This window comes from Centropristis striata, chromosome 23, assembly GCF_030273125.1.
Source record: "Centropristis striata isolate RG_2023a ecotype Rhode Island chromosome 23, C.striata_1.0, whole genome shotgun sequence".
Classification (NCBI taxonomy): domain Eukaryota; kingdom Metazoa; phylum Chordata; class Actinopteri; order Perciformes; family Serranidae; genus Centropristis; species Centropristis striata.
Window position 1 is genome coordinate 16,962,438 of NC_081539.1, and position 25,793 is coordinate 16,988,230.

Consider the following 25,793-nt stretch of genomic DNA (forward strand, 5'->3'; position numbering starts at 1 on the left):
ATACAAAATTAACAAGATCTCTCAATTGAGTGAACTAACCAAAGCAATAAAAAGTACAACTAACACCTTGGAAAAATAGACACCACGTTCACAGAAATGTTTTTACAATATCTCAGTTAAGTTAGTGCATGTTGATTATCGTTTATATGTTTCATTTTGCAGATACTTAATTTGTTGTGCCATTTTCATCCCAAAAAAATAAAGTGCATTTCACATTGAAAACTACGCATAAGTCTACACAAGATGCTGTTACTGTGGCGTCCTCCCTTCTCCAACCCACCCCCCCACCCCCAAAAAAACAAACAAAAAAACACACACACACATTCACAGGCCCTTGAGTGTTTTGATATTTAGCTCTAGATTAGTAAGCGTCAGAAAGACACCTCCTCTTGCTCAACTAACAGCCTGTCATTGGCTACACATTTTCTCAAAAAAACCCAGTTGCTCTACCTGGTCTCCTAAAAATTACTTTCCTGTGCATTAAAAATGAGTTTGTTCTCAACATATCACAAAAGACATATCGTCCTGTATGAAACCAAAAGTCAATGTATACTTATTTACAATAAAATTTAATTTGAACCCTTTTATTAACATAACATAAGTATTTTTGTTGCCTAAATCTAACTAGGGTTGTAACTAAGGATTGTTTTCATTGTTGATTCATCTGTTGATTATTTTCTCGATTAATTGTTGTCAGAAAATAGTAAAAATGTCTATCCTAATTTTCAGAATTTAAATTAAAATTCAGTTTTGGGGTGACTTAGAAACCCCAAGATATTATATTTATTATAATAGAAAACAGAAAAAGCAGGAAATTTCTATGTTTGAGAGGCTGGAAACTGCATTTTCTGCCATTTTTGCATGGAAAAATTACTGGAACGATTAATTGATTAACCAAATGTTCAAAAGAGAAAGTAGTGCCCTTTGAAAGGTAACTGAGAATGCAGTTTTTGTTGCATGGAGGCGTAATTGTTGGGAGACAGGGCTGCAGCCAGGTTGAGCTGCTTTGTACACAACTTTGTGTACGATTACACTGTGACACAATTCAATAGATTAACAGGTGTGTGTATACAGAGAAGTATTGCATCCAACATCACAGTCTTCTGCTATTCTTGGATACAAAGCCCTTGTTCACACCTGCTCAATCTCAACAATACTGTCGGCTGCACAAGAGAAAAAACATTCACCAATCAGAGAAAGCATCTTTTTTTTTCTCTCTTTCGAACATCCTGCATCCGTGTAGCCAATCCTTTAACCAGCCTTTACAAACTGGTGCATATTGAAGCAAGAAAGTGGAACCTAAGAGAAAAAAATCTACTTTAAAGTGGAGAAATGTCATTCAAAAAAATGGTGCAACCCAACTCATCCCGTAGTTTGACTGGCTTTGGTAGCACCATGCACGGTGGTATAAAGTCCCTCCTCTTCAGCATGCTGTATTTACAAAAACAAATGAGTCAAGAGGAGGGGTTATCATTAAACAAATTGATTATTACTACATTCAGAAAAAAGGCTTTACAGCGCCGTTTATATCATACAACATCAGAATCTGAAAGAATTCAGGCCAGACTAAAGTGGAAAAAAATAGAACTTTTCAATGAATATAACAAAATAGACTTTTCTCCAAAGGTAAAGGAATAAGAGTTTGTGATGGTTTGTGATGTGCCAGCCTGACCTGTTGGTGCTCATGGAATAACAACAGGATTCAGTCTGACACTGTGCACAAGGTCACGTTCCAATGCTCAGAAATGCTATTCCTGTCCTTTCCTTACTTAACCCCCCTCTCTTTTTCTTTTAATCGCTTTGTTCCTGATCTGCCAGGAAGATGAAGATTGGGAGCTCCTCAGATGCCTCTATCAGTCAGGAGAGGAGGGGGGTTGGGCAGCAAGGAAGGAAAGAAGCAGCATTATCTTTGTATTTGGAAGTGACCATTTTTAGCTCATAGAATCATTCAGAGGTCACTTAGCGGACGCCTGCCTCAACCAGACTAGAGTGATTTAAAGTGGAATATTAGTGATACAGAGGAGACAGACAACACACAGCAGGACTAGGATCCCAGTTCATTCAGAGTCCCTTTCACTTTGGCTTGAAGTGCTGGAGCGTCCACGTCCTAGTCCTATCAATCTCTCTTGAAAAAAGCTCTACAAACACGAAACGAGGCCACTTCTCTCAGAATTGACAGGAAGACTGGCAGCATTATTCTCTAAGGTCAGGGGGGGTCAACAAGTATTCCTCAGACCCGTTTTACCCCCTCACAACACAAGGAGATAGATTATGGTCTGCTGAGCTGCTGAATCACAAACTCACAAACACACACACACACACACCCACACACACAAGGACACACACATGCACACACCCAGAGGCCATGCAACTCATACCGTATGCACTAAAAACACGGTCCCAGATCACACACTGACACTTGAGGTTACGACACCCAGGACAGTTCTTATGCTCACAAAAGGCAGAGGCAACAACAACAACGAAAAATCATCCTGGTGTGACAAATGATCAAAGCCCGATTTTTGGGAGGAATGAGGCAGTGGTGTCACCGTGACAAATGAGCACTTTTTTTCCAGCCCAGGAGTGATTATCCTATACCACCTCATTTAAAGATGTATCACTGAAGCGTCACTTATGAGCCCATTCACTACAACACATCCCCACCTGAGCGGCCATTATTATGGTACTTCACTCTGCAGGAAGTAGTCATGGTGGGACGTGGATGTTATTGCTGTCTGAGTATTGCTTCACATCTAAAAAAAAATAATAACTACCATTCATAGGCTAGTTATTGCTGACAAGATATGAAGGAATGAGATATTCGCGTGTACGTTCGTCAGGTTTGCAAACTCATTTTAAGCAATAAATAATGGTTAACTAACTCAGAGCAGCTGGTAGGTGTTGTGATTTGGGCTTCCATTGAATCACACTTAAATCAAAGCAGAGCCTCTAAACTTCAAACGTATCCACACTATACAGCAAAAATATTTTAAAAACTTCACATTTTTCTAAAAGGGTGCAACTCTTGTGACCATCGAGTGATGATTGTAGCTCATTCAATGTGATACATTTGAGGTACACTGTGTACATAAACAAAATTATTAGGGTCATGATGACATCAGGATACCATGACACATGGCCTGCAGTGGCTAATGTGACCTACCGCACTGAACTCGGGGAAATAGGGCACCTGTGCTTTTTGCATGCAAATCACACTGAAAGTCTAGCATGCAGATCAGATATGTGGTTGGTGTTAAACTCTTTAGGAGCCAAAAATATCAAATAAATGGAATTACATTCAGATTAAGCACAAATATCACATGTCATTTTGCTAGATGGGCTTTTGATCTGATCACAGGCATGTGAATTTAATATCCTGGGGGATTAATTTTGGGATTTTATATTTTTAAATGACCTTATAATTCATGTTGTTCAAATATGTGAGGTTTTCCTCAATTTAAAGTATTATTTAAAATGATATAACAATCTCCAGACATTCAAAAAGTCATAATTAATCTCCATTCAAAAGGTGAGAAAGGATTGATGTAAAGTGGTTACATAATCCGATAGGTTTATATTCGGTTTAAAAAATGGAGGAGGGGTTAATGGTGGGGTCTCCTGGGACTTTGTCTTGAGCCTCCCAGACGCGAGATGAACTAAAACCACATTCACGCACAATCCAGAGAGAAAAAAAGACTGATAAATTTGGAGAGGCGATGAGGAGAAAGAGAAGAAGAAACGGCTTGGTTTCTTTCAGTGGAGGACGCAGGGCGCGGATCAGAGAGCGCCGGGTCTATTTTTAGCTCTCCGCGGCTGTTTAGCTTTCGACGCACGTTCAGAGTGCAGCAGCAGAGCGCCTGGATGCTGCTCCAGACGGGCTTTATGTGGAAATGCCTGCGTATTCAGCCGCGGCCGCTCTCTCCTCCCCTCCCCTCTCCTCTTCCTCACCGCACACACTGCTTAGTTAATCCGGCGTGCGCTTTTACGCACGCGCGCAAACTAATAATCCCTCCCTATTTGAAGAAAAAAACAAGCACGTGTCAACCAAAGCTCCAGCGCTGTTAACTATATGCACATTGTATATACAGCTGCTGCCTGTGACATGTGATGCTCTCAGCGCTCTCTGCAGAGCAGAGGAAGGGCGTGGCGCGGGTTGAACGGGAGGGGGCGGGATGCAGCGGCCGCCTTTACTGGGGAAGACAGTGAGACACTTTGCACTATGGTGAGTGTAACAAAGAAAAAGACGCCATCCATCCAGGTGGGCTGTGGATAACTAAGAAAACTGCCTCTGCCAGTAACTTCTCCAGCCAGATCTGAAGCCACAGCCCTCTGCCACTTCCCCCGACCTCCCCCACTGCTGCTGCTCTCTTTCACACCAGACACATCCAGTGAGGAGCAGAGCTGACTCAGGGCGCCTCTCTCTTCCCACCTGGGTCTGTTTGGTCAGACGTCACTAGGGGTCCGTGCACGGTGGGCCACGCTTGCAGGCACACAGCCGCAGCACACCAGCCACAGCGCCTTCTGGATCTCCTGGTTCCTGAAGGCGTAGATGACCGGGTTAATGACAGAGTTGTAGGTGGCAGGCACCAGCGTGGCGTAGGTGTAGAGTGGAGGGTAGGTGTAGTCAGCAATGAGAGAGTAGACAGTGAAGGGCATCCAGCAGGCAGCAAATGTACCCAAAATGATGGCCAGCGTGGACACGCCCTTCCGTGTTGTGACGTAGTGGGGTGTGGCAGCCAGGAAGTGGTGCTGGAGGGCGATCTGGTGAGCGTGGCGCATCACTATCTTGCAGATCTGAACGTAGAGTTGCAGCATGAGGCCGAAGAGCAGCAGGAAGGAGACGGACAGCACAGCGATGTTGTTCTTTGTGAGTGGGCGCACCACGCTGCATGTGGCCTCCTCTGCCAGGCAGTTGACCCCTGTGACTGGCAGCAGGCCCAGACACAGGGAAAGGCCCCACAGCAGCACCAGCATGGTGTAGGTGAAGGCCGCTGTCCGCTCCGAGTTGTAGGTGAGGGCATAGTACAGCGACAGGTAGCGGTCAATAGTGATGGCCAGCAGGCTGAAGACTGAGGCGGAGAAGGAGGCCACCACCAGGCCCACAGTCAGCAACTGGGCCGAGTCGGAGTGGAGCAAGTAGGCACAGGTGAAGTGAAGCACCAAGCCCAGGCCGGCCAGGAGGTCGGCCAGTGCCAGGCTGCCAATCAGCAGGAACATGGGAGCTCTGAGCGCCGGGTTCTGCCAGATCACCAGCACCACCAGGGCGTTCTCACAGGCGATCAGAGTCCCTGATGAGCACAGCACAATGTCCCAGGGGTTAACCAGCAGGGGCAGCTGGCTGGGCTGGAGGGAGTCCGTTGGAAACGTCCCCAGGCCGGTGCTGTTGTCCATCGGTCCCCCGCCTCCGCTGGCCCATGCTGTGGGGTCAGGGGTCAGCCAGCTGGGGGTGACCGGTGGCTCTTCACTCATTGTGCCCCCCGTCTGCAATTGACAAAACACAGTTATGATATACGAGTTGAACACAAAAGCCAAGCAGGGACAAGGAGGATCATAAATAAGTCGTGTGTTTATTATGCAAGTTTTTGATTCAACCTTTTAGCTTTAAAATTTGATGCACTGAAGGCAAATCAGTGGTGGCTGTTCCCCCCTGCCCTGGCCTTGCCTCTCAGCACGCCACTAGCTTTTTGTTGTTTTAAAGACAACACTTACTCATTCCATAACATAAACTGTCATAGCCAAGATAATTTTTCTCAACCTGTGAATGCACATAATGCCAGATAACTAGGAACAAACACCTTGAGCTACACCAAAACTAGTCTCTTTCATTCTGAGTATCTCCCTTTTTAAATATTAAAACACTCCACAGCAAAAGAAATCCATATTCTAGCTGGTCCAGACAATTAACAGGTCAGGTATTTCCCTCTGGGAATTAAACACAGACACTTTAAACTATTATAACAGAGGCCTATAGGGTGCACCACAGGTGAGACGCTCTGTTCATTAATATATGAACAAGGGAAATGAAAGAGGATAATTGAAAACCAAAGCAGGCTTTGCAGCACATTTCAGGCCATTTCCCTAAGAGATATCAATAACCCTCCACCGGCACCGGTAATAATTCAGACACCGAGTGCCGCTTTCCACAGCACGAGACACCGCACCCGTCATGGAAACAGCCTCTAACGCCATACATGCATCTCACACTGGTGGCCATATGGTGCTGCTTTACCCTCTCTGCACCTTGCATCAGAGGAACGCAGCAGCTGCTCCACGTCAGCAGAAGGATGCTAGATGGGGGAAAACAGCATTTTTTTTTTCATGCATGTCAGCGATGCTCAATAATTCCCACTCCGCCGCAACCCAGCCTACCTTGACTCTGTGAGGTGAGACTTCCCGTCTATATGGAAGAACGACAGCCTTGTATTTCCATGTTATTGATAAGGATGGTGCAGCGCCGGCGGACAGACACGCAGCCCGGGGAGGAGGAGGAAGAGGAGGAGGAGGAGGGGGATGCTGGTCCTCTCTGCCTGAAAGCGGGGATGATGGAAGAAGAAAAGAGCGCGGAGCGGCTCTGCCGTTAACGGCGCATCGCCGTGTGTGGACTGCGGCTGTGCAGGGAGCAGCGGCGGAAGAGAGAAAGAGGAGGAGGAGGAGTGCGTGCAAGTCGAGTCGTGGAGGAGGAGGAGGGGGAGATGATGAAGGAGGAGTCCCAAATGGGCCAGACCACTAGAGACCGGTTGAACTCCGGTAAAGAGCTAAATGTCTGGTCTCAAGGACAGACAGGTGCGTGTCCAAATGTCTATATGTCCACATGCCTTATTGCAACAGTCAAACACGCTTTCTTCCAACTGCAACATCAGTCTCTCACATAATAAAGCTTGCACAAACTACACATTACACAAACAATTGAGGTGCTTGTTTGCTGCCTGACTCGAGTTTCAGATATGAAGATGCTGGATGCAGAGACTCGCTTTCCTCCTGCGACGCCCTGCTATTCTGGTCCTGTCTGTGCTATTAACAGCAACCCTGATGTGTGTCACCAACCTCCTCCCCTCCCTCTCCTGTCCTCCATCTTCTCTGCCTCATCTCTCCATCCTTGCAGCACTGCCTCCGAGACAACTCTGATGAAACTGATGGGCGACTTGTTGATGCGAGTTAATGTGGCCGCAGTTAGCTGACCATGCATGATGCCGGCGTTTTTTACCCCCCAAAGCACCTGCCTTTTGGGTGTGAATGGATTAAAAATAGCTCCTGTTGCAGTGGGAGAGCAGAGCTACCGAGTAACACCACTGAGGGGCGATGTTGAGCTCGTATGAGTCATCAGTGCGCACCTGTAGGACACAGAAAAGAGAGCACACCCTGTCTCAATCTTACTGGCTTTATTTCTTTTTCTTTAAAACAGAAAATGATCGCTTTACAACAGGCCTTTTCAAGCAAACCCTCACATTAAACTTGCCAACACCTACAAAACGGTATCAAAAGTGCACCATAGTGTTAATACATCTTCTCAAGGTCTAACAATTTCCAATGATAATATTATCTTCTTGTAATATTTATACAAATACCATTCTGTACACTGTAGAAATACACCACCCAGTGCGCCCCGTAAGTGGGACACCCACCCCCCACCCATCCTCTCTTACATCCACGATCAAAAACATGATCCACTCTCAGTGACTCCCAGTGCAGAATAACAGTGTGGGGGGCGAAGACACCAGGCCAATGTTACATCATATGAATTATTAAATACCCATTCAACCCCACACCCAAGGAAAAACCTAATACGCCACTCATACGACCAACCGATATCTGTACAACCCTCATTCAGTGTCTTTTTTTTAAAAACAATCTTGACACAGTTTTCATTCATTATCGTCTCATTGTCCCGGCACCAGCGGCAGCAGCAGCAGCAGCAGCGTCCAGCCAGAGTGAAGGGGAGGAAGGGGGGGCAAGGGAAGGACATGGAGGCAAAAAGGGGAGAGCTGGTTAAGTATGGGGAAACTTCCACGGCTGAGCTGCAGCGCTGAACGCATAAAAAGCACAAGTATGAGATACAGCTGTGCGGGCAGGTGTGACACCATGCGGGCAGCTGTGGTGCGTTTATGGTCCGCTGCCCCCTTTAAAGATGAACAGAGCGTTTCTCCTGGTCTCTGTGGCGAAAACGCTCAGCTCCACGTTTAGTCTCTGGACTGGTAAAAGAGGATGTAGCCTGACTCAGAGTTCTTGGAGATTTCAGAAGTGAGACCGTAGAACTCCTCTATGGCCTGTGCATCAATTTTCTACCAAAACAGAGACGACATACAGCAGGGTTAGAGAAAAAGAATATACACGTGTTGTGAATACTAAATTGAAAATGCATACAATTTAACTCACCTCTACAATATCATCATCAAACAGCAACCAAAAGTCATGACTTTTCACAATGGCAATGTAGTGACCCCTGTTTGGACCACTGAAAAGAAACAGAACACAGTATTATAATAAATTTAAGCCTCTGTGATCACGTTATATCACCCAGGTGCCTACACATGTTGTATTTGCCCGATAAGTTTCCTCTGCAGGACTGTTGGCTATTCTTATTTCTCCATTTTGTGCTTTCTGGTCTCTCCTCCATCTTCCTGACTGTGACCTGGAAATGGATCTTAACACGACATCTTGAAGAATGTCTCGATTCCTAAAATCTTTAAGAGAGAGGAGCATGTCGAAGGATTTATGAGTGAGGAATGCACAGTGTGTTCTTTGAGGAAGCTAGAATATTCATTCAATTTATGTCATGCAACAAAGGACTTTGCAATTACGTAGTCACTGTCATGACCTTAAAGAGTATATAACTAAGCAATAAAAGGAAATATGTCACTTCTTCTCAAGTTTTTCTATTAGCTCTATTAGCTATGGCTTTTGGGATTAATAAGTACATTATAAAACTGATTGTTTAGTAATACATTTTGTGTGAATACTGTATTTAGGATTGTATCTTATATAAAACATGTAACAGTATGGTATTATGTCTCCTGTTGTGTGGATATGTAGGCCAAAAGGGGACACATTTATTTCACTCAGTTAAAGCAATATACTGTATCAATTAAGCACCATATCATGACATTATAACCAAAATCCCAGAAGATATATGCCCTAAAATCATGACATCAATTTCATGATACGTGTTCTGAAAATAACCCGGCTGAAGGGAGCTGAAACGGGAGTAAAGCTCAAAGGGAGAAGAGACAGATAACTTACATCTGTAGGACTCCCAAGGCGCTCGCTCATCTCTATGCAAGTTTGATATACTTTCTTTAATAAATTATTTCTATTCAGAGTCATGAGAGGCTGGAGTGTGTTTCAGTGTGCACTGTGTGAAAAGCAGGGAAACACCTTTTATAAACACAGACAGACAAACTCCCACTCACACTGGGTGAAAACCAGCACTGAGAAAAAAAGTGCATCACAGCTGAACAATGATGGATGAGAGCCTGCGTTTCCTTCTGCTGGATTCAATTTGATTCTAACGTACCTTTATTCTGGTGTCGATGGGTTAAAATGCACTTTATTATTATTACAATGATCATTCTGCCTGGCTGCTGTTGGAACAGTTATAAGGTGTTGTATTAAAGCCGTGTGATCATCTACACACCTCCCACAATGCACCACCACCGCAACCAGGTCGTAGAGCCTCTCAGGATTGGTGGCGTCCCCGGAGGTGTTGAAGAGGCGGAGCTCCAGGGGGAAGACGACTCGATAGGACAGCTTTGTGTAGCGCTGCAGCTGCTCCATGTACTTAAAGCGCTTCAAGTGCAAAGCCAAGATCATTGGCAGCTTCTTAACACGCATCCTATGTCACAAATATCACACAGTCAGAACCAATATCTATATACTCACAGCTAAAATGTACACATGAAGAATCAACCTTTACTGACCTCTTGTGTGCCTCCTGCTTGCTTCTACATTCTTCACAGTAGTATTTGTACTCACTGCACAGTGTCTCTGTGTTACTGAAACCTCTGAGAGGAGCCACAAAGAGAATTAGCCAATGTACAACCTGAAGTCCACATCTACAAATGATTGATTTCATTTGTAGATGTGGACTACTTCATTTTTTTGTCAAAGCAACAGTCCACAAACCACACAAATCTAGTTTATTATAGTGTGAGATGAAGAAAAGCATCACTTTAGGAAGCTAAAGCCATCAAAGATTTTGCATTTTTGCTTTAAATTAACTTTTCTAAATAATATTTTTGACAAATAACTACTACTCCAGCTTTAGCTCTGCTTTGTATGCTGTTCATTTACCTGAGGCAGTGTGTGATGGAGGTATTCTGTTCTACATCCACAGAAAGGTCCAGAAAGTCCTCATCTTTGCTGCTTATCTGAAGAGAAAATAGGAAATCAAAAATAAGCTCAAAAGACCCAAACTCAACAGTGGACAGTGTGGCTTGTGTCGGCCTGATCACTTTGGAAGGATGCTAACTTGGATTTTTTTCCCTGAGCGACAGCTGACCCTCACTAATGGTTAACAGACAAGCAGGCGACTGAGTTCACTTGTCTGGGAAAGTTAAGGCCATGGACGTCCTTGTTGTGTCCACTGACAGCTGCAGTCTTGTACCAGTCACTACTTGTCACGATGTTGCATGCATTGTAATGGACACATGCAGCCATATCCCCAAGTTTTGCCTCTAGGTTGTCAGCTGGCATAATCTGTTTTAGTAAGATGACCGATTTTAATGCTAGTTCTTATCGATATCGTCGCATGAGAAACACATTATTGTGAGCACCATCCAAATGTCAGTCACAAGAGCCACAAACTTGGCAGAAAAAAAAGAGGCAGATGTGTTTTTCACTATTTATCTGATCTACTAATCAGTCAAAAGTCTAAATGTCAGTTAAACGGTTAATGATTAACATCCCTATAGTATTATAGGGCTGGAGACATGCAACAACAAAAAATAAAATTATATGCAATCAGACTGTATTTACCTCAAACATTGTTTTCACATACACTGACAGAAACAAAAGCGGAAACAACTTAAGCTTCTCTCCAACTGCGTGCCAAGAAACTTCATCCGTTTTGTTTACTAATCCCCGAAATCAGCTGCAGGACTTGAATGAAAACATGTTCAAACAAGACCGTGGTGACACAATGTAGAAGACGTTTAGCGTAAGCCACTTTAACTTCCCCCTCGTAGGAAAACAGTAGTTACCGTTTCACAGGTGAGGCAGCGTGTCTCATTGGTCAGAGTGCCTTGGAAGATCTCATGGACCCAGGTGGGAGCGGGCGTGGCATTGCTGTTGTTGTTCTGAGAGTCCAACGTGCCGTTGGCAAGGCGGCCGTTGGTCTTGTCCTGCTTCCTCTCCTCCTGCAGCAGATCTGCGATGGTGTTGAGCAGGTAGTTCAGGAACTCGTGAGCATCCTGCTGCATGTAATTGTCAAACAATTCTGAGGAAGAAAAGTTCAGAGAGAGACTTTAAGGATCAGCTATTCTACATGCTCAGCAGGTACTTCAGGGTCTTCTGCTGTTTTCAAGCTTTGCAGGTATCAGCATCCAATGAAGGATTTTTTAACACTCCGTTATAGCTTCTTTAGACAACACCACTCTTCCTATGTTTATCAGTTTCCACTCACCATTCTCTTTGCGAAGCCGTGTGATGAACTTCTTGGGTGGTATGACGCCCACTTTCCTCTTCTGGTTGGCAATACTGTGAAACAGGTCAGCCAGGCAGGTGAGCAGGTTCTCCTTCCGCCGCGGCTGACTGCGATACGCCAAGATCTTCTCCCGAAATGGTCGGCAGAAGTACAGAGCCTGCAGCACCGAGTTGCAGTAGCAGGTGTTTCCGAACTAAAAATCACAAGTAGAATGCAGTCGAGTCAGTGTGAGAACCAGTCAAATGGAGAGAATAATAATAATTATAATAATAATAATAATTATTATAAGCATGCTAAACACTGAATTTGATACAATCACTTACATTGACCAGGCCAAAGTAGTGCTCATTGACCGGAAACTGCTCAGATCCAATCTCTTTCTCCAGAGCAGAGGCATTGGCGCCCTGTAAATGAACACAAGACTTTCATTTCCATAAAACACAACATAATTTAGGTTCAGCTATAACATAAACAGAAGATGACAAAAACACACCAACTCCACCACTGAATCAGTAAGTGATTGCCAGAAAAGATGGCAGCAACCTGTCATTTCCAAAGTAATTTGTAGCAGGGATAAAACAAAAACTAATGGGTGCTTTAAATCTCCAAGGTTAGACAATTTCCCCTACCACCTACACTCTGCCCTTTTATGCCATTAGAGCTAAAAGCATCCATCTCTATTACCGACAGTAAAGTTGGCCCTGACCAGTGCTCACACTCTTCTAGAAAGGTTTTAGATGTGCAGTATAACTCGGCCGAGATGACAACTGCATGTGTCAGAATAGAAAATATTCAACCGCAAAGGTCTATATAAGTTAGCACAGGAAACGCATTTCCCCTCTGTGAATGATCAGAGTACGGTGTAATATGCAGACAGCTACAAACTGCAGAGTGGACATGGACCTAAAGCGGGACCACAACTGCGCAGCTAATGTCGTCATTGCCTGCGTTAATAATGTCTCATAGTAAAGGCCAACACTTCAAGTTAGCTTTGATTCACGGTTCCTCCACACATTCTGCAGATTAATCGTCTCCTAGTCTGAAGTCATCCATTATCCAGCTGTGCTCCAGTTGTTGGCGACATGTAACCCTGAGCTTTAGCTTCAACGCTAGTTACCTTCACGTTAGCTAGTTAGCTGTGAATCCCAGCTGCAGCAGGTGCACTGTCACTGTCCTCAAAGACGCTGTGGTAAATATTAACCGAATAAATCGTCAAGGTATGAGGTTTTTTTAAATGGTCAACATTAAAGAGTGCCCGTGTACTGCGGTTAGCGGACAGATCAGAGCCCAGAAGGCAGTGGGTGTCTGCTCGCTGTGCTACGGTCGGAAAACTGCTGGGCTAGCACTGACACCACATTAAACTGCTTTTATTTATAGTTACGCCTTTAAAAACGCGATAAGAGTGCCGCTACGTATTTCTGTATCACCCTGTAGTCTGTCTGATGCCAGGATTAAGCTGCCTTGCACTCACCATGGTACAAAAAGAGGCAAATTTGGAGACTGTCATTAGGATTTCCATTCGGCTCGCGCCATCTTCAACCACCGCCGCGCGCTGACAAGACTGGGCTGGCTCTCCCCTCGTGAGGGCGAGCACTTGATACTGCTGAGCTCCAACGGCGACACCAAACAAGAGCATACACTGCTGCGTGTTTCCGTCAGCGCTTTTACCGTCACTACAGCGGATCGCTTTGTTTTGAGCTATGACTTTTACAATTTCCGACACTTCTGACCTTCTAAGAAAAGCTTAGCTGCCGAAGACAACTCAAATAATGTCAAAATCTTTGATAAAGTAAGTATAGATGTCAAAGCATTATTGGTTAGCCGAGCTGAAGTTTCGCGCATGCGCATCACCAATATAGCTGACTTCATGAACAGAAATTTCATCTTCTAGATTTAACCAGACACCATGGAACCAAACGTTTACTCAGAAGTAAAACAATACAATTAAATGCATTATCAACAAAATAATACTATTATGATCAATTGTCTGTATTGCTGTGGTCTTGCTATCATCAGTGGCAGCTTTACAGCTTTACTGGAAAAAATGTTTTCTAAGATTTGACAAAAGTTTTACATGTATGTATGTATGTTTGAATGCTAAAGCCCACATATTATCAAAAATAGGGAGCGTTATATCAATAAACTATACTCACTGCAAACTGCAAACAACAAAGCCAACAGAACTACAAAAAAACTATTAAAACTATAAATCTGTACACTGCCGTTATTTCACTGAAGGTACCCTCCTGTAAATGTATTTTATTTTTAATCTAATTTCTTAAATGATTCATTTATTCATTTTATTGTGTTTCTTTTCAAATGAATGGTAATTTTTTTTCTTGGCCTCTATCTGTTTTTGTACCATTGTACTATTGATTGATGTTAAATAAAGTTTGAGGAAAAAAATTGATCCAACTGTAAAAAGAAAAAAAAACTGCAATTTTTCGCTAAACAATAATTGCATTTAAGCAGGCGTGGTCCTTTCATTTTTTCTTTCTTGTCACAAGTGAATGAAGACCAACAATAAACTAAGATAACCAGTAAACTCTAAAATCACAGAAAACGGAATAGAATACAACTGATGATCTAGGACCAGTTATTATCAGGAAATGGCGGTTAATGTTCTACCGTGCTTCGTGAATGAGCTGACCCCAGATCTGCTGAACTCATTACATTTCAGCGTTACGTTAGTTTGGTTCAGGCAGTATCACGGCCTGCCTCAGTTCTATTTCACAAGGCGGAGTTTGGGGGCTTCTGATCTCTCTTTCCGCCGTACCCGCCATCTTGTAGAGACCGGGGGTAAGATCCTCTCCTCGTTAAATCTCATTTTCTACTATATTATCATATAATTCGTCCACAGTTACATTCATAGATGCACCGCAGTGTTTTCCACACATCTTAGTGGCTTAGTAAAGCCTGAAAATGTGTTAAATCGATTGATATTTTCCGTTGAATGTGAGCAGGACGAGCAGCGTGGCTCTCCATGTGGGCCCGTTCAGCAGAAACAGTGTTTTTTCTCTAACACCCTGTTGAACACGCTGTAATACATGATAACAAACCATTTGTAGTTTATTTTCGCTCGTTTTTAGCTACACTGTAAAGATGCAGATACGGTGGTGCTGTAGCGGTTCATGTTTGACGCGTCCTGTTGCTAGCCTTTACATTAGCATGTTTTTCTCAAACTCAGTCGGCGTAATGAGCAGCTTTGTTAATGTTGAGTCGCATAATCAATCAAAAATCTCCCTTGAGTACTTGTTGTATTTGACCGTTTTTGTTGTCATACATCTATATTGGCTATTAAAGCAGACTGAGCTGTTTTCTTTAGCCTGTGGTAAACTTTGGGTCTACATCGGCGTTTATGGGTTATCACTCCCGTATATATAAGCTGTCATTCCCATAATTTTGTGGTGTATTATGATGAAAATAAAATAAATTTAATTATGGATTAGCTGTATTTACATGCCATTCTCCATAGGGCAATGCAATATATTGATGCATACGTTTTGTCTTGCTTTAAAGGCTGCGGTACAGTGAAGTGTTTTTTTTATTTATTTATTTATTTATTTTTTATAAATAACCACACTATTAATTGGTTTACCTACTTGGACATTATACCCACATTACTGGTGATTATACCTCAGAATCCTCATATTATTTACATTTAACAAGCACCAATAGTCAACCCTGCAGTATAGTTGCATTATCATTGAGGTTTTTGGTTATAAATGTCCAGCCTTAAATTTACATCTGTTAAAGTGACGCTAAATATATTTGTACTGGAGGAAAATTTTCATGCTTTATAATGGCTAATTGACTTTTATTTTCTCTCAGTAATCAGGCATCATGACGAACACCAGAGGCAAGAGGAGGGGGACCAGGTACATGTTCAGCAGGCCATTCCGCAAGCATGGTGAGTACACATTTAAAGGGTGGCTTTTTTATATCAACCACACTTTCCCCTTTTCCTTGGTTCCTACGCAGTATGGAAAAGTATGTAATGTTTAGGTCTAGATAATTCTGTGAAGAGTATAGGAATATATTTGCATTCCCAGGCCAAGTAATGGCATTTGGAGCAGACAGCTAGCACAGCCTAAATGTTTACCACTGTCACTGTCAGTGCAGGCCAGATGTTGATAAAAGCAAAGCAAGGAGTATTTGTCTGCAACTGAAATCAGAGCTATACATTACAGCCTGCAAAACACCACGACCCAGTGGAACAGACATTCTGTTGTTCTGCATAGGAGTTTGAACTGAACAGTCACAAGTGGTAAATGCAAGTTTTCTGAGGGCTGTTTTAATAATCCTAAATATAAAGTCTGGTCGACTTCACGATTCCAAATGGCAATAGGAAGCTCGATGCAAACTTTTTATAAATTTGTTCGACATCTCCAACATGGGGGGGGGGGGTGGCGATAGTGAGCCCTATAGACATTGGCAGCATGATAAAATAAACGGTCAGGATGCAGCACATGTTAACAGTTCAATTTTAAAACCAGTTAACAATAAAGATCTTGCTTTTTGTTGTCAGATATCAAATATGTTCTGAAATATCTGTGCAAGATAACGTGAATTAATTGGTTGCATTTGCTCTGCAGGCCCAATTCCCCTGTCCACCTACATGCGCATCTACAAGAAAGGAGACATCGTTGACATCAAGGTAAGACGCAGCACGTGTTGACAACTATCAGTTTGTCTCCTTGTTTGGATTAGGGCTTAATATGAACAGGATTGGGTCACCTAGTGTTAAATATGCTTATATAGAGGAACATGATACAGGATTCCTTTGAAGTTACTGTTGTTCATTCCAAACAGACAATAATTGTCAATTTCCTTAAAATTTTAATTGAATAATGAAACTCAAGAAAACTTCTGGCACTTGAAGATTACATCAATACAGAATCAATAAATAAACGGTAAGAGACAGCATGCTATTAGAAGCATAATGAAACCAGTACAGATAAGAAAGTTAACATAATCTGATATTAAAATAAAACCCTAAATATCTAACTAGTGTTTTATTGGGTAACAAGTTTTAGATGCCTTTAAACTCACAGTGAAACTTCTGAAACACTATTGTTTTCTTGCTGTGATGACTAGTGGTAACAAGATGACTTAATTGTTGCTGAATAATAAAATTGTTGCATGTTATTTCATTTTAGGGCACAGGTACCATTCAGAAAGGAATGCCTCACAAGTGCTACCATGGCAAGACAGGACGTGTGTACAACGTAACCCAGCATGCTGTTGGCATTATTGTCAACAAGCAGGTCAAGTAAGTAAAATGTAGCATTTACTTTTCAAAATGTCTGTTTATGTAACTTTGAGCTGGAACACACCAAAAGACTGGAAACTCCCTTTAACTTATGAGAAATTATTTAAATGTGTTCGTTGATTAATGGCACGTTAAAAAAAACTAGTTTTAGTGCACACTCCTATAATCTTGACATTTATCTGAAATTAGTCAATTCTGTCTTTAATCTGTGGTTTGTACTTAAACGTCAGGAGGGATGTGACCCCCATCTTCACTTTGCCACCAGGATTGTTCATGTCCTCAGTGGTCATTCACGTGGGGAAAAGTAATTTATCCTTAAGCACTCCATTCAAACTCCTGTTTGGCCTGGGGCTGTGTTGAGGAGACAGTAGAGATAATATAATGAAACAGCATTTCTTTGAATTTGGAGCTAAAACTACCTGTCAATTTGTGTTTTAATTTTGTTTGATTTATTAGTAGAGCAGGACATGAAATGTATACTAAAGAGTTGAGAAGAAACCCAAAGGGAAAACACTTGTGACATTAATAAGCAGTAATGTACAAATACAGAATCATTAACTTGATGAATTAGTTGTCCAAAAAGACCAGAGAATAAGAGATGTCTGTAGATTTAAAAACGGATGGATAAACTGATCTCATACAACTTATTCCTCATCCAAAGTCGTGTCAGATGCTGTTTATTTTGTAAAGCACTGTGAGGCAAACTTGTCCTTGTGATATTGGACTTTATAAATAAAATGTAATCGTCATGATCACCGGACATACAAGAAATTTGCCATCAGATCTGAGTACTAGTGAATTAGGTCTGTGATAGAAGATACAATATGAATTAATGCATGTTTTTGGCTCACACAGGGGCAAGATCCTGGCCAAGAGGATTAACGTGCGTATCGAGCATGTGAAGCACTCAAAGAGCAGGGACAGCTTCCTGCAGCGCGTCAAAGAGAACGAGGGCAAAAAGATGGAGGCCAAGCAGAAGGGCAGCTGGGTGGAACTGAAGCGACAGGTATGAAATGATCCATTATTGTGGATTCAGTTGCAGTGAATTTACTGTCAAAATTAAAAATCATTTAAAAAAAAATAATCGTAACATTTAATGCCTGGTAGTCTAGATGGTATATTTAGTTATATTTGGAGTATTTGGTTAAATTGGTCTTAATAGTAACTATTTTAAAGTTGTAAGCATACTTATTTTCATATTTAATGCATTGTTTGGGATTTTATTATTTGATATAAAATTTCCCCCCTTCCTTGTCTCTTCAGCCTGCTCCTCCCCGTGATGCTCACTTTGTCAGCACCAAGAAAAATGTGCCCCAGCTGCTGGAGCCCATCCCCTACGAGTTCATGGCATAAATGTGCTCACCAAAATAAAAATATTTGTACACACGCTTCTCGTCACGTTGTCGTCTGTTAGCACATTTGAGTTATGTTAATGTGTCATGATGTGCCGTCACTCAGTGATGATTCTCCTCCTTTGATTGAAAAATGAAAATAAATGCCTTTTCATTTCACCGGCGAACTGAGAGTGTTCGGCACACGTGTCACAAGCATTTCACATCAACACACCTGTCAAATTTGTTTTCTACCATGTGCATAGTGTGTTAGTAACCTGGGCCAATAGGCTCGCAGTGTAGAAGTGATTTAAAAGCCTTACACAATGGTGTTTATAACTTTTTTTTAACCCCATCCTTGCTATGTTGGCATATAAGGACAATGCACCTGTTCACCTCAAACCTTACGTTATACAAGTCCTGAGAATAACAATCCCCCCCATTAAGCTGCTATAAAACATATTTTCTCCGTACACTAAGTTCAATCTTTCAGCCAACATTTGTCCTTATCATAAATGCTTAATCCTTAGATTTTTGTTTTGAGAAACCATTTTCTGTATACTAAATGCTAGGCCTTAAAGGTCATAGTGTGTTTTGGCTACAAAGTTTATTATAGGGGAAGAAAAACCATCGTTCTCAACCAAAATTATGCAATTCACATTAGTAACCAACATTAAAGTTAGAGTGGTTGTGTTTGACATTTAGAAATACCTAATCAGGCTATTAAAGACTGCAGCTAAACCTTTTCAACCCCTGCTAGAACTTTATATTGAACTGTACTGGAGAAACTTATTTTTTTTTAAATATGTCACACAGACTGAAATATGGCAGGATTGATGTCAGTTATACACAAAAAATGAGAGTTGGAGCCATAAAACTGATTATTTCACTCAGTGCTGTCATCTATAACTGATAAAGACTAGAATAAACTTCAGCCAAGGCAGGAGAACATGTCTACCATAGAAACGTCATGGTAACAGAACAGAGCTCTCAAACTGTCATTGCATTCATACATTTGGTGCACAGCCTACACTCATACGTTTACTGTAGTTTGTTGACCATAAAACATAGAAAAGACTTGGAACAAGTGGATACAGCAAGCAGCGGTGGAATGCACATTTACTCTGGTACTGAAGTACAATTTTGGGCTACTTGTACTTGAGTATTTTCACATATTCAACTTTATACTTCTACGTTTTGGGGGCAAATATTGTATATATTTAGCTGCCAGCTTTAGTTACTTTTCAGGTCAAGATTTTTCATGAAAAATATGATCAATTCAAAAATGATTACGCATTATTATAACTTAAACCACATAAAAGTATATTAAGTAGTTAAAAATTAATACCTTGACAAAAGTAAAAATGCTTACATAAATGCATCAAAAGTAATAATACATTTGGAGTATATAAAACTAAGTGGGTTCATTCTGCATAATGAGCAGTTTTGCTTTAGATACTTTAAGTACATTTTGAACTTTTACTTCAGTAAGTTTTGAGTGCAGGACTTTTACTTGTAGTGGAGTAATTCTGCAGTGTGGTAATAGTACTTTTACTTTAATAAGGGATCTAAATACTTTTCCACCACTGCTTGTATGTAACATTCATTTAGTCCAATATTACAATGGAGGCTCCAGGTAGACTTTATACTGAGTTGATGCAGTAGGTGGCAGTGTGCACCAGGAAATGTGTCAAACTCAGACTAAACAGTCGCCTTGCTGTTTGATGACAAGTTTACTAAACTGGAATGATAGGCATTGAAGTTAATGAGTATCAAAAGTGTGCTTTGTTGAAGTTATTGTTAGTCATATTTTGATTATAGCCAGAGATGGTTTACCCATCACTTGTCCCAACTTTAGTTGACATGTATATTAGTGTTGGAAGGACCATGATTCAGCAGTTTCCTTATATTTCCCCTCACCCAACCACTGATATTCCCTTCTCACCTCTACACAAGGTCATACTGGGAGAATTAATTTAATCATTTTATTTGTATAGACTTATGAAGCGAAGTATATAAAGTGCTTTCCAGTGCAAAGTGAAATGTAATGCAACAGAAAAAAGGATACTATAAAATAAACTTCAGTGTTGACTGGTTAAATAGGTTCTTAATGTTATACAGATTTGATCAGTCAAAACGATTAAGCAAATTGCTATATTTATTGTTTTGACGAGTTTGGTATTTTTTGATAATTAAAATCATTTTAAGTAGTTAAAAAAGCAACTCATACAAATATATTTATAACTTTGACACATTTTAAAATCTGTCTGTCAACCTTTATAACTTTTATGAATGAGAGGAGATCTTTAAAAAATGTATGTAATCTAAAAAATATATTTTTTATATAAAATATGTAATTTACAGGATGTTACAATTTAACATAAAGTTGGAATAAAATATTTTTCACCTTCCTTCTACCTTTTTCCTTCCATGAAAGGATTGCAACAATGGGATTTATTCTTGATAGATAAAGTGCATATCTTCTCAAAACTGTATTCATCCCCACTTCCAAACGCATGACAATGAAAATGAAACCACAATTAACAGAGGATTGTGTCTGAAAACAAAATTATTCCAACTTTATGGGCGGCCGTGTACATATCTCAGTCATACCTTTGTGTGTGAACTGTCATGTTGCAGCACTGTGTGCATGTGTGTAGCACTTTATGTGTGCTGTTTAATCAGTGGAGGCTGAATGGCTGGCTGGTTATGTGACAAATAGGTTATCTCACTGCACCTCAGTACTTTACCCAATATTTACACAAATTAGGACCAGTTTACAGAGATAGGGAGCAGCTGACAGGATGAAGTGTGTGAGCGTTCGTGCCTGTGTGTTTGTGTGTGAGTCAAGGAGGAAAAGGGTCAACAGTGAATCAGTGCAAAGACTATATTTTAATTCTGTGGATGTAGAAGAGATCTCCCGTATATGTGAGGGGAGCGAAGTTTGAAAAAAAAAGGAAAGGCTCAAAATGTTGCAATCCCTCCTGGACAATGGTGTGGAGATAAACCTGCAGGCCTGAGGTCAGGGAATTCAGACAGGGTCTTATCAGGAGGAGTAATAAGTATCCAACAACCTGAGGAGATAAAAACAGAGAAAACAGATGGAAAAATAAAATGCAATCAATCAATGAGCGGGCTGGCAGCTAAAGCCCTTGGTATTGATCCTGATTTTAGTATTTGGATAAAGGGAATGGTGTATGTTTTTGTGTATTCCCACAGCTTTTACCAACCAAAATTCATTTATGCAGCTTCAATTTTTATTTCCCCATTTTTTATGAATTATACTGTTGCAGCTTTCTCCCTACAGTATACTATAATATCCAGCCTGCCTATACATATAGGCCTACAGTCAGTCCTTTGTACGTGTGTGTTCTCACAGATACACCAGAGTGTCATGTGTGGCACTGACTCATGGAAGTTACTGATTGAAGGAAGAAAAAGTAAACAGAAGGAGAGAGCAAGAGAAAGCAAGAGAGAGGGAGGAGGGCAGAAAGAAAGACGAGGATGGTGGATAAAAGCCGTGGAGCACTATGAACTCCTTAATCACACACGTTTGACACACACAGATTGAGTCTGTCAGCTCAGCCTGCAGCTGTATCGACCCGGGGCGTTACATATTAACCACACACGCACAAACAGTAGATCATTGGATGTGGACACCGCTGATGCAAGAGGAGCTGCGTGTGGAAATGTTGCACTTTATGTAATTTCACAATTAGCCTCTATACCTCACCTGGTCACAATTAAGTTAAAAGGCACATTCGGCCAAATTATGTTTTCCTCACAGTTAGTGTTGTGCAGCTACAGAGAGATTTTTGGTCCCATTCTTGTGTCCAGATTTTGAGACATCTCTCTCTGAGATTTCTCTCAGGACAATAGATAAAACTGTGTTTTAGTTACTCCAGATAATCCACACACCTGAAGTTTTAACTTTCTGAGACAGATATCGTCTACTGCAATGGTAAAATAAGCATTTAAGTAAAAGTGGAAATACTTCCATGTTAAAAATATTCTATTATAAGTAAAATTCCTGAATTTTTCTTAAGTAAAAACTTAAAGATATGATCACTCATATATCCCCAAAGTACTAGTGATGCATTTATATGTTCACTTTAATTTTGCAGCTGGTAAATATAAGGCTTTTTTTATTGTTGTTCAACCAGTAATACTATATCATAATTTATCAGATTAGTTATATTTTGTAAATCTGAATCTGAAAAGTAAGTTATTAAATGAATGTAGCAGAGTAAACATTATACTATTTGGCAGTAGTGCGGTAAAGAACAAAGTAGTATAAAATGGAAACACTAAAGAAAAGTACAAATAGCTTAAAATTGTACTTGTCAGTGCAGTACTTGAGTAAAGGTACTTTCCACCACTGGTCTACTGGAGAAAAGGTGCGTATAAAAACTGTTACCAATGTGTTCTGAGTATTAGGGACTCTTTGCTTCATGGAAAGAAATCTTGATGTTCTTCTTTTTTTAATTAAAATAAATCACTGATAATTTATCTATGTAAAAGTAAAAATATCAAAGTGTTAAAATGCTAATTTCAAGAAAAAGTCCTGGATTCAATATCATACTTGAGTATGAATATAAAAGTTTGATCAGTAAAATGTGCTAAAAATATCAAAACTACACGTCAAAAGTACATGTTATGCAGAATGGACCATGTGCTCTAATATAAATATGATATTTTACATATATATCAATATATATTTAGCAGTTTGGGTCCAGCAATTTATGAATACAATTATTATGATTATTGTTATGAATGGAAAAAAATTATACACATTTTAGAGCCCTGAGAGTTACACTTGGATGTATGATACTGGGTTATATAAATAGAGTTGACCTGGACACACTTGGACTGGATTTATTTAATAATAAAAATAATAATAATGATAGTTAATAATTTTAATACTTCTCTCAAAAATACTTACTACTACCAGTAGATTTTTTATTTTGTATGAAGAATCTGGATCTGCAAACAAATTATGATGTGATGATGAATTATCTTTTATATTGAATTTCTTTTATTTTTTAAAAATGTGAAAAGTAATTTGTAACCTATAAGGATTATTTATTTAAAAGATAAATGTAGTGGAATAAAAACATTTTCCTCTGAAATTAGGTGAAATAGAGGTACATAGTAACAAAATTAAGTACTGGAGTATAATACAAATAATTTAGATTTACACCATTTGAAATTTATTTTGTATCGGGGTAAAGTTTTCCCACACACACACACACACACACAAAAAAAAACATGGTATAAATTAGAAAATATCTTTCTTTGTAATTTGGGTGAGGCAACCCTTTACACTGAGGCCTGACCATCCCACATTCTCTCCTATTCTTATACTCATAACTGTGATGAAAACGTGTGTGTGTGTGTGTGTGTGTGTTTGTGTTTGGGAAAGGCCTGGAGGTTTGACAAAGGCACAAGGAAATCCCAGTGCAGTCCAAACAGAGTGCATGCTGTATCTCTGTGTTTGATAGGTGTGGTGATAGAGTTTGTGTGGTTATCAGAGACAGGGGGAGGCACGGTCATATATGTGGATATTGGGCCAGCTGTATTGATCCTGGCCCTGACAGCAGAGGTGGAGGAGGTGGGAGGCCGGATGAGAAGACCAAAAGGCTGATAAAGGTGTCAACTGACCCAGGCGTGCTTACCTGAAGCGTGGGAGGGCACTGAGGTAACGCCCAACAGGCTCTCAATAGGCCTTGTTCACAAAAGTCAGTCAAAGGTTTCACATGAGAGCATGGCATGGGCTCACAGAGTGATCTCTGATGTTTGGACAAGCAGATAGTGTTATTGGATTGTTAGTGTCTCTGTCTCTTTTTTCTCAAGCCTTAAAACATTTTTTAAACTAAAGTGAGTCTATGTCCGTTTTGGAAGAAAAAAACAGCTCTTACAAGTAAAAAGTTGAATGCATAAAGAAACTAATGCAGCTTCAGGGTAGTTTTGGCATTTACATTGACTAAAAGCAAGACTATGTGGCTTCAAAAGAATGAAATAATGTGTATTTAGTGGGGTTTGAATGTTGCATGGGTTTTGCTTTTCTATTTTGATTGTTATTAGGTGACCAGCCTGTATATTGCTGTTTGTTTTGTTTTTGTGTTCATTTATGTACTCTGGTGTCATTTTTGTCAAATTTTTCTTTTTTTGCAATCATTTAAAAATTCCCATTGCACTCCAGGTACTAGTTTATTTTCTGCCTATACATACCATAATTTACTCTTTATTCATAATTGAAATTGAACTTTTTTTTTCATTGTATGTTATTGAAAATTCAATAAACAAACTTGGGTAAAAAAAGATGAAAAAGTCAGGTATGACCAGTAGCTCATGGTGACTAATTTCAACTAACGTTAGTTGTTTTAAAGAGATAATGTTAAATAACTGAGTCAGTTACTGAATCACTTTGATGTTTTCAATGTCTCATCTCTACTTGTATTATTATTATTATTATTATTATTATTATTATTATTATTATTATTATTAATTAAGCTTTAGCTTTTAGTTTTAGCTTTTACTATTATCCCATAATTGCCACAAATCTATCCAGCTTTAATGTGAGACTGTGTAACGTTTGCTGAACTGTGTGTCTATAGGCTAAACTACAGTGAGGCTAAAATGGCACAAGTGGAGAGTAAAGTAAAGTAAAGTAAGCAAAGTGGCAAATAATGTTTGTGTGTTAACTGCTTATTTTTCTGACATCTCATTGGTCAGACACATATATACAGGAATGGAAAAAGGTATTAGACCACCCTTGTTTTCTTCAATTTCTTGCTCATTTTAATACCTGATACAACTAAAGTATGTTTGTTTGGACAAATATAATCATAAGAACAAAATAGCTGATAAGAGTTTAATTAAAGAGCTGATATAGCCATTTTGGTTTGGCATGGTTTTCTTGATTGATATCAATAAAACCATGGAAAATGGCTAGATATCAGCTCTTAAATTAAACTCTTATGAGCTATTTTTGTTGTTATCATTATATTTGTCCAAACAAATGTACATTTAGTTGTACCAGGCATTAAATAAACAAGTAATTGAAGAAAACAAAGGTAGTCTAATATTTTTTCCATGACTGCATATATTTTGAGCTCCTAATAGTCTTAACATGCTTCTTAAAAATAAATATGTTATATGGTTTGACAGCACTGTGGTTAACAAATGGTTAGCATTTGGCACATAAAATACTAGAGGGTTAAAAAAAGATAAATTCTTTGGCCCATTGTGACATTGAATCAATAACACGGCACCAGAAATTTAACTTCCAGGGGCCTGTTGCACAAAAGTAGGATTAAGACATCCAGGATAAGTGACTGAGCCGGGCTCAAAGAATCCAAAACAACAGCGTCCAGGCTCAGTTGGTTGCACAAAGCCCAATCCAGGATGAGCAGACACGGATTCATCAAGCCAGGTGAAACCTATCCTGGATAAGTGCGCGCTCGCGGCTCCCTCAGATAGACCCCGCCACCGATCACAGATTCACTGATTCACCATGGCGAGTAGAGCGGCTTACTTTACCCCGTCGGAG

At 40.3% G+C, this 25,793-nt stretch overlaps 3 protein-coding genes across 3 annotated transcripts; 1 reads left to right on the forward strand and 2 right to left on the reverse strand.

Moving 5' to 3' along the window:
* Positions 1 to 299: 299 nt before the first annotated feature.
* On the reverse strand, positions 300 to 6,496 carry gpr12 (G protein-coupled receptor 12). Its single transcript, XM_059326899.1, has 2 exons — positions 6,370 to 6,496; positions 300 to 5,481 (listed from the first exon to the last, which is right to left on the reverse strand). Exon 2 carries the CDS (start codon positions 5,467 to 5,469, stop codon positions 4,444 to 4,446), a length of 1,026 nt encoding a protein of 341 aa, XP_059182882.1. The 5' UTR covers positions 5,470 to 5,481; positions 6,370 to 6,496; the 3' UTR covers positions 300 to 4,443.
* An 868-nt stretch (positions 6,497 to 7,364) lies between these two features.
* Positions 7,365 to 13,404, reverse strand: usp12a (ubiquitin specific peptidase 12a). The gene is made up of 9 exons (XM_059327324.1): positions 13,110 to 13,404; positions 11,962 to 12,042; positions 11,618 to 11,831; positions 11,196 to 11,431; positions 10,288 to 10,364; positions 9,915 to 9,998; positions 9,632 to 9,829; positions 8,374 to 8,452; positions 7,365 to 8,279 (listed from the first exon to the last, which is right to left on the reverse strand). The coding sequence occupies exons 1-9, from the start codon at positions 13,272 to 13,274 to the stop codon at positions 8,178 to 8,180; spliced, it is 1,236 nt and encodes a 411-aa protein (XP_059183307.1). The 5' UTR covers positions 13,275 to 13,404; the 3' UTR covers positions 7,365 to 8,177.
* Positions 13,405 to 14,358: 954 nt separating this feature from the next.
* On the forward strand, positions 14,359 to 18,297 carry rpl21 (ribosomal protein L21). Its single transcript, XM_059326963.1, has 6 exons — positions 14,359 to 14,437; positions 15,470 to 15,548; positions 16,234 to 16,295; positions 16,798 to 16,910; positions 17,766 to 17,916; positions 18,174 to 18,297. The coding sequence occupies exons 2-6, from the start codon at positions 15,482 to 15,484 to the stop codon at positions 18,261 to 18,263; spliced, it is 483 nt and encodes a 160-aa protein (XP_059182946.1). The 5' UTR covers positions 14,359 to 14,437; positions 15,470 to 15,481; the 3' UTR covers positions 18,264 to 18,297.
* Positions 18,298 to 25,793: the final 7,496 nt, after the last annotated feature.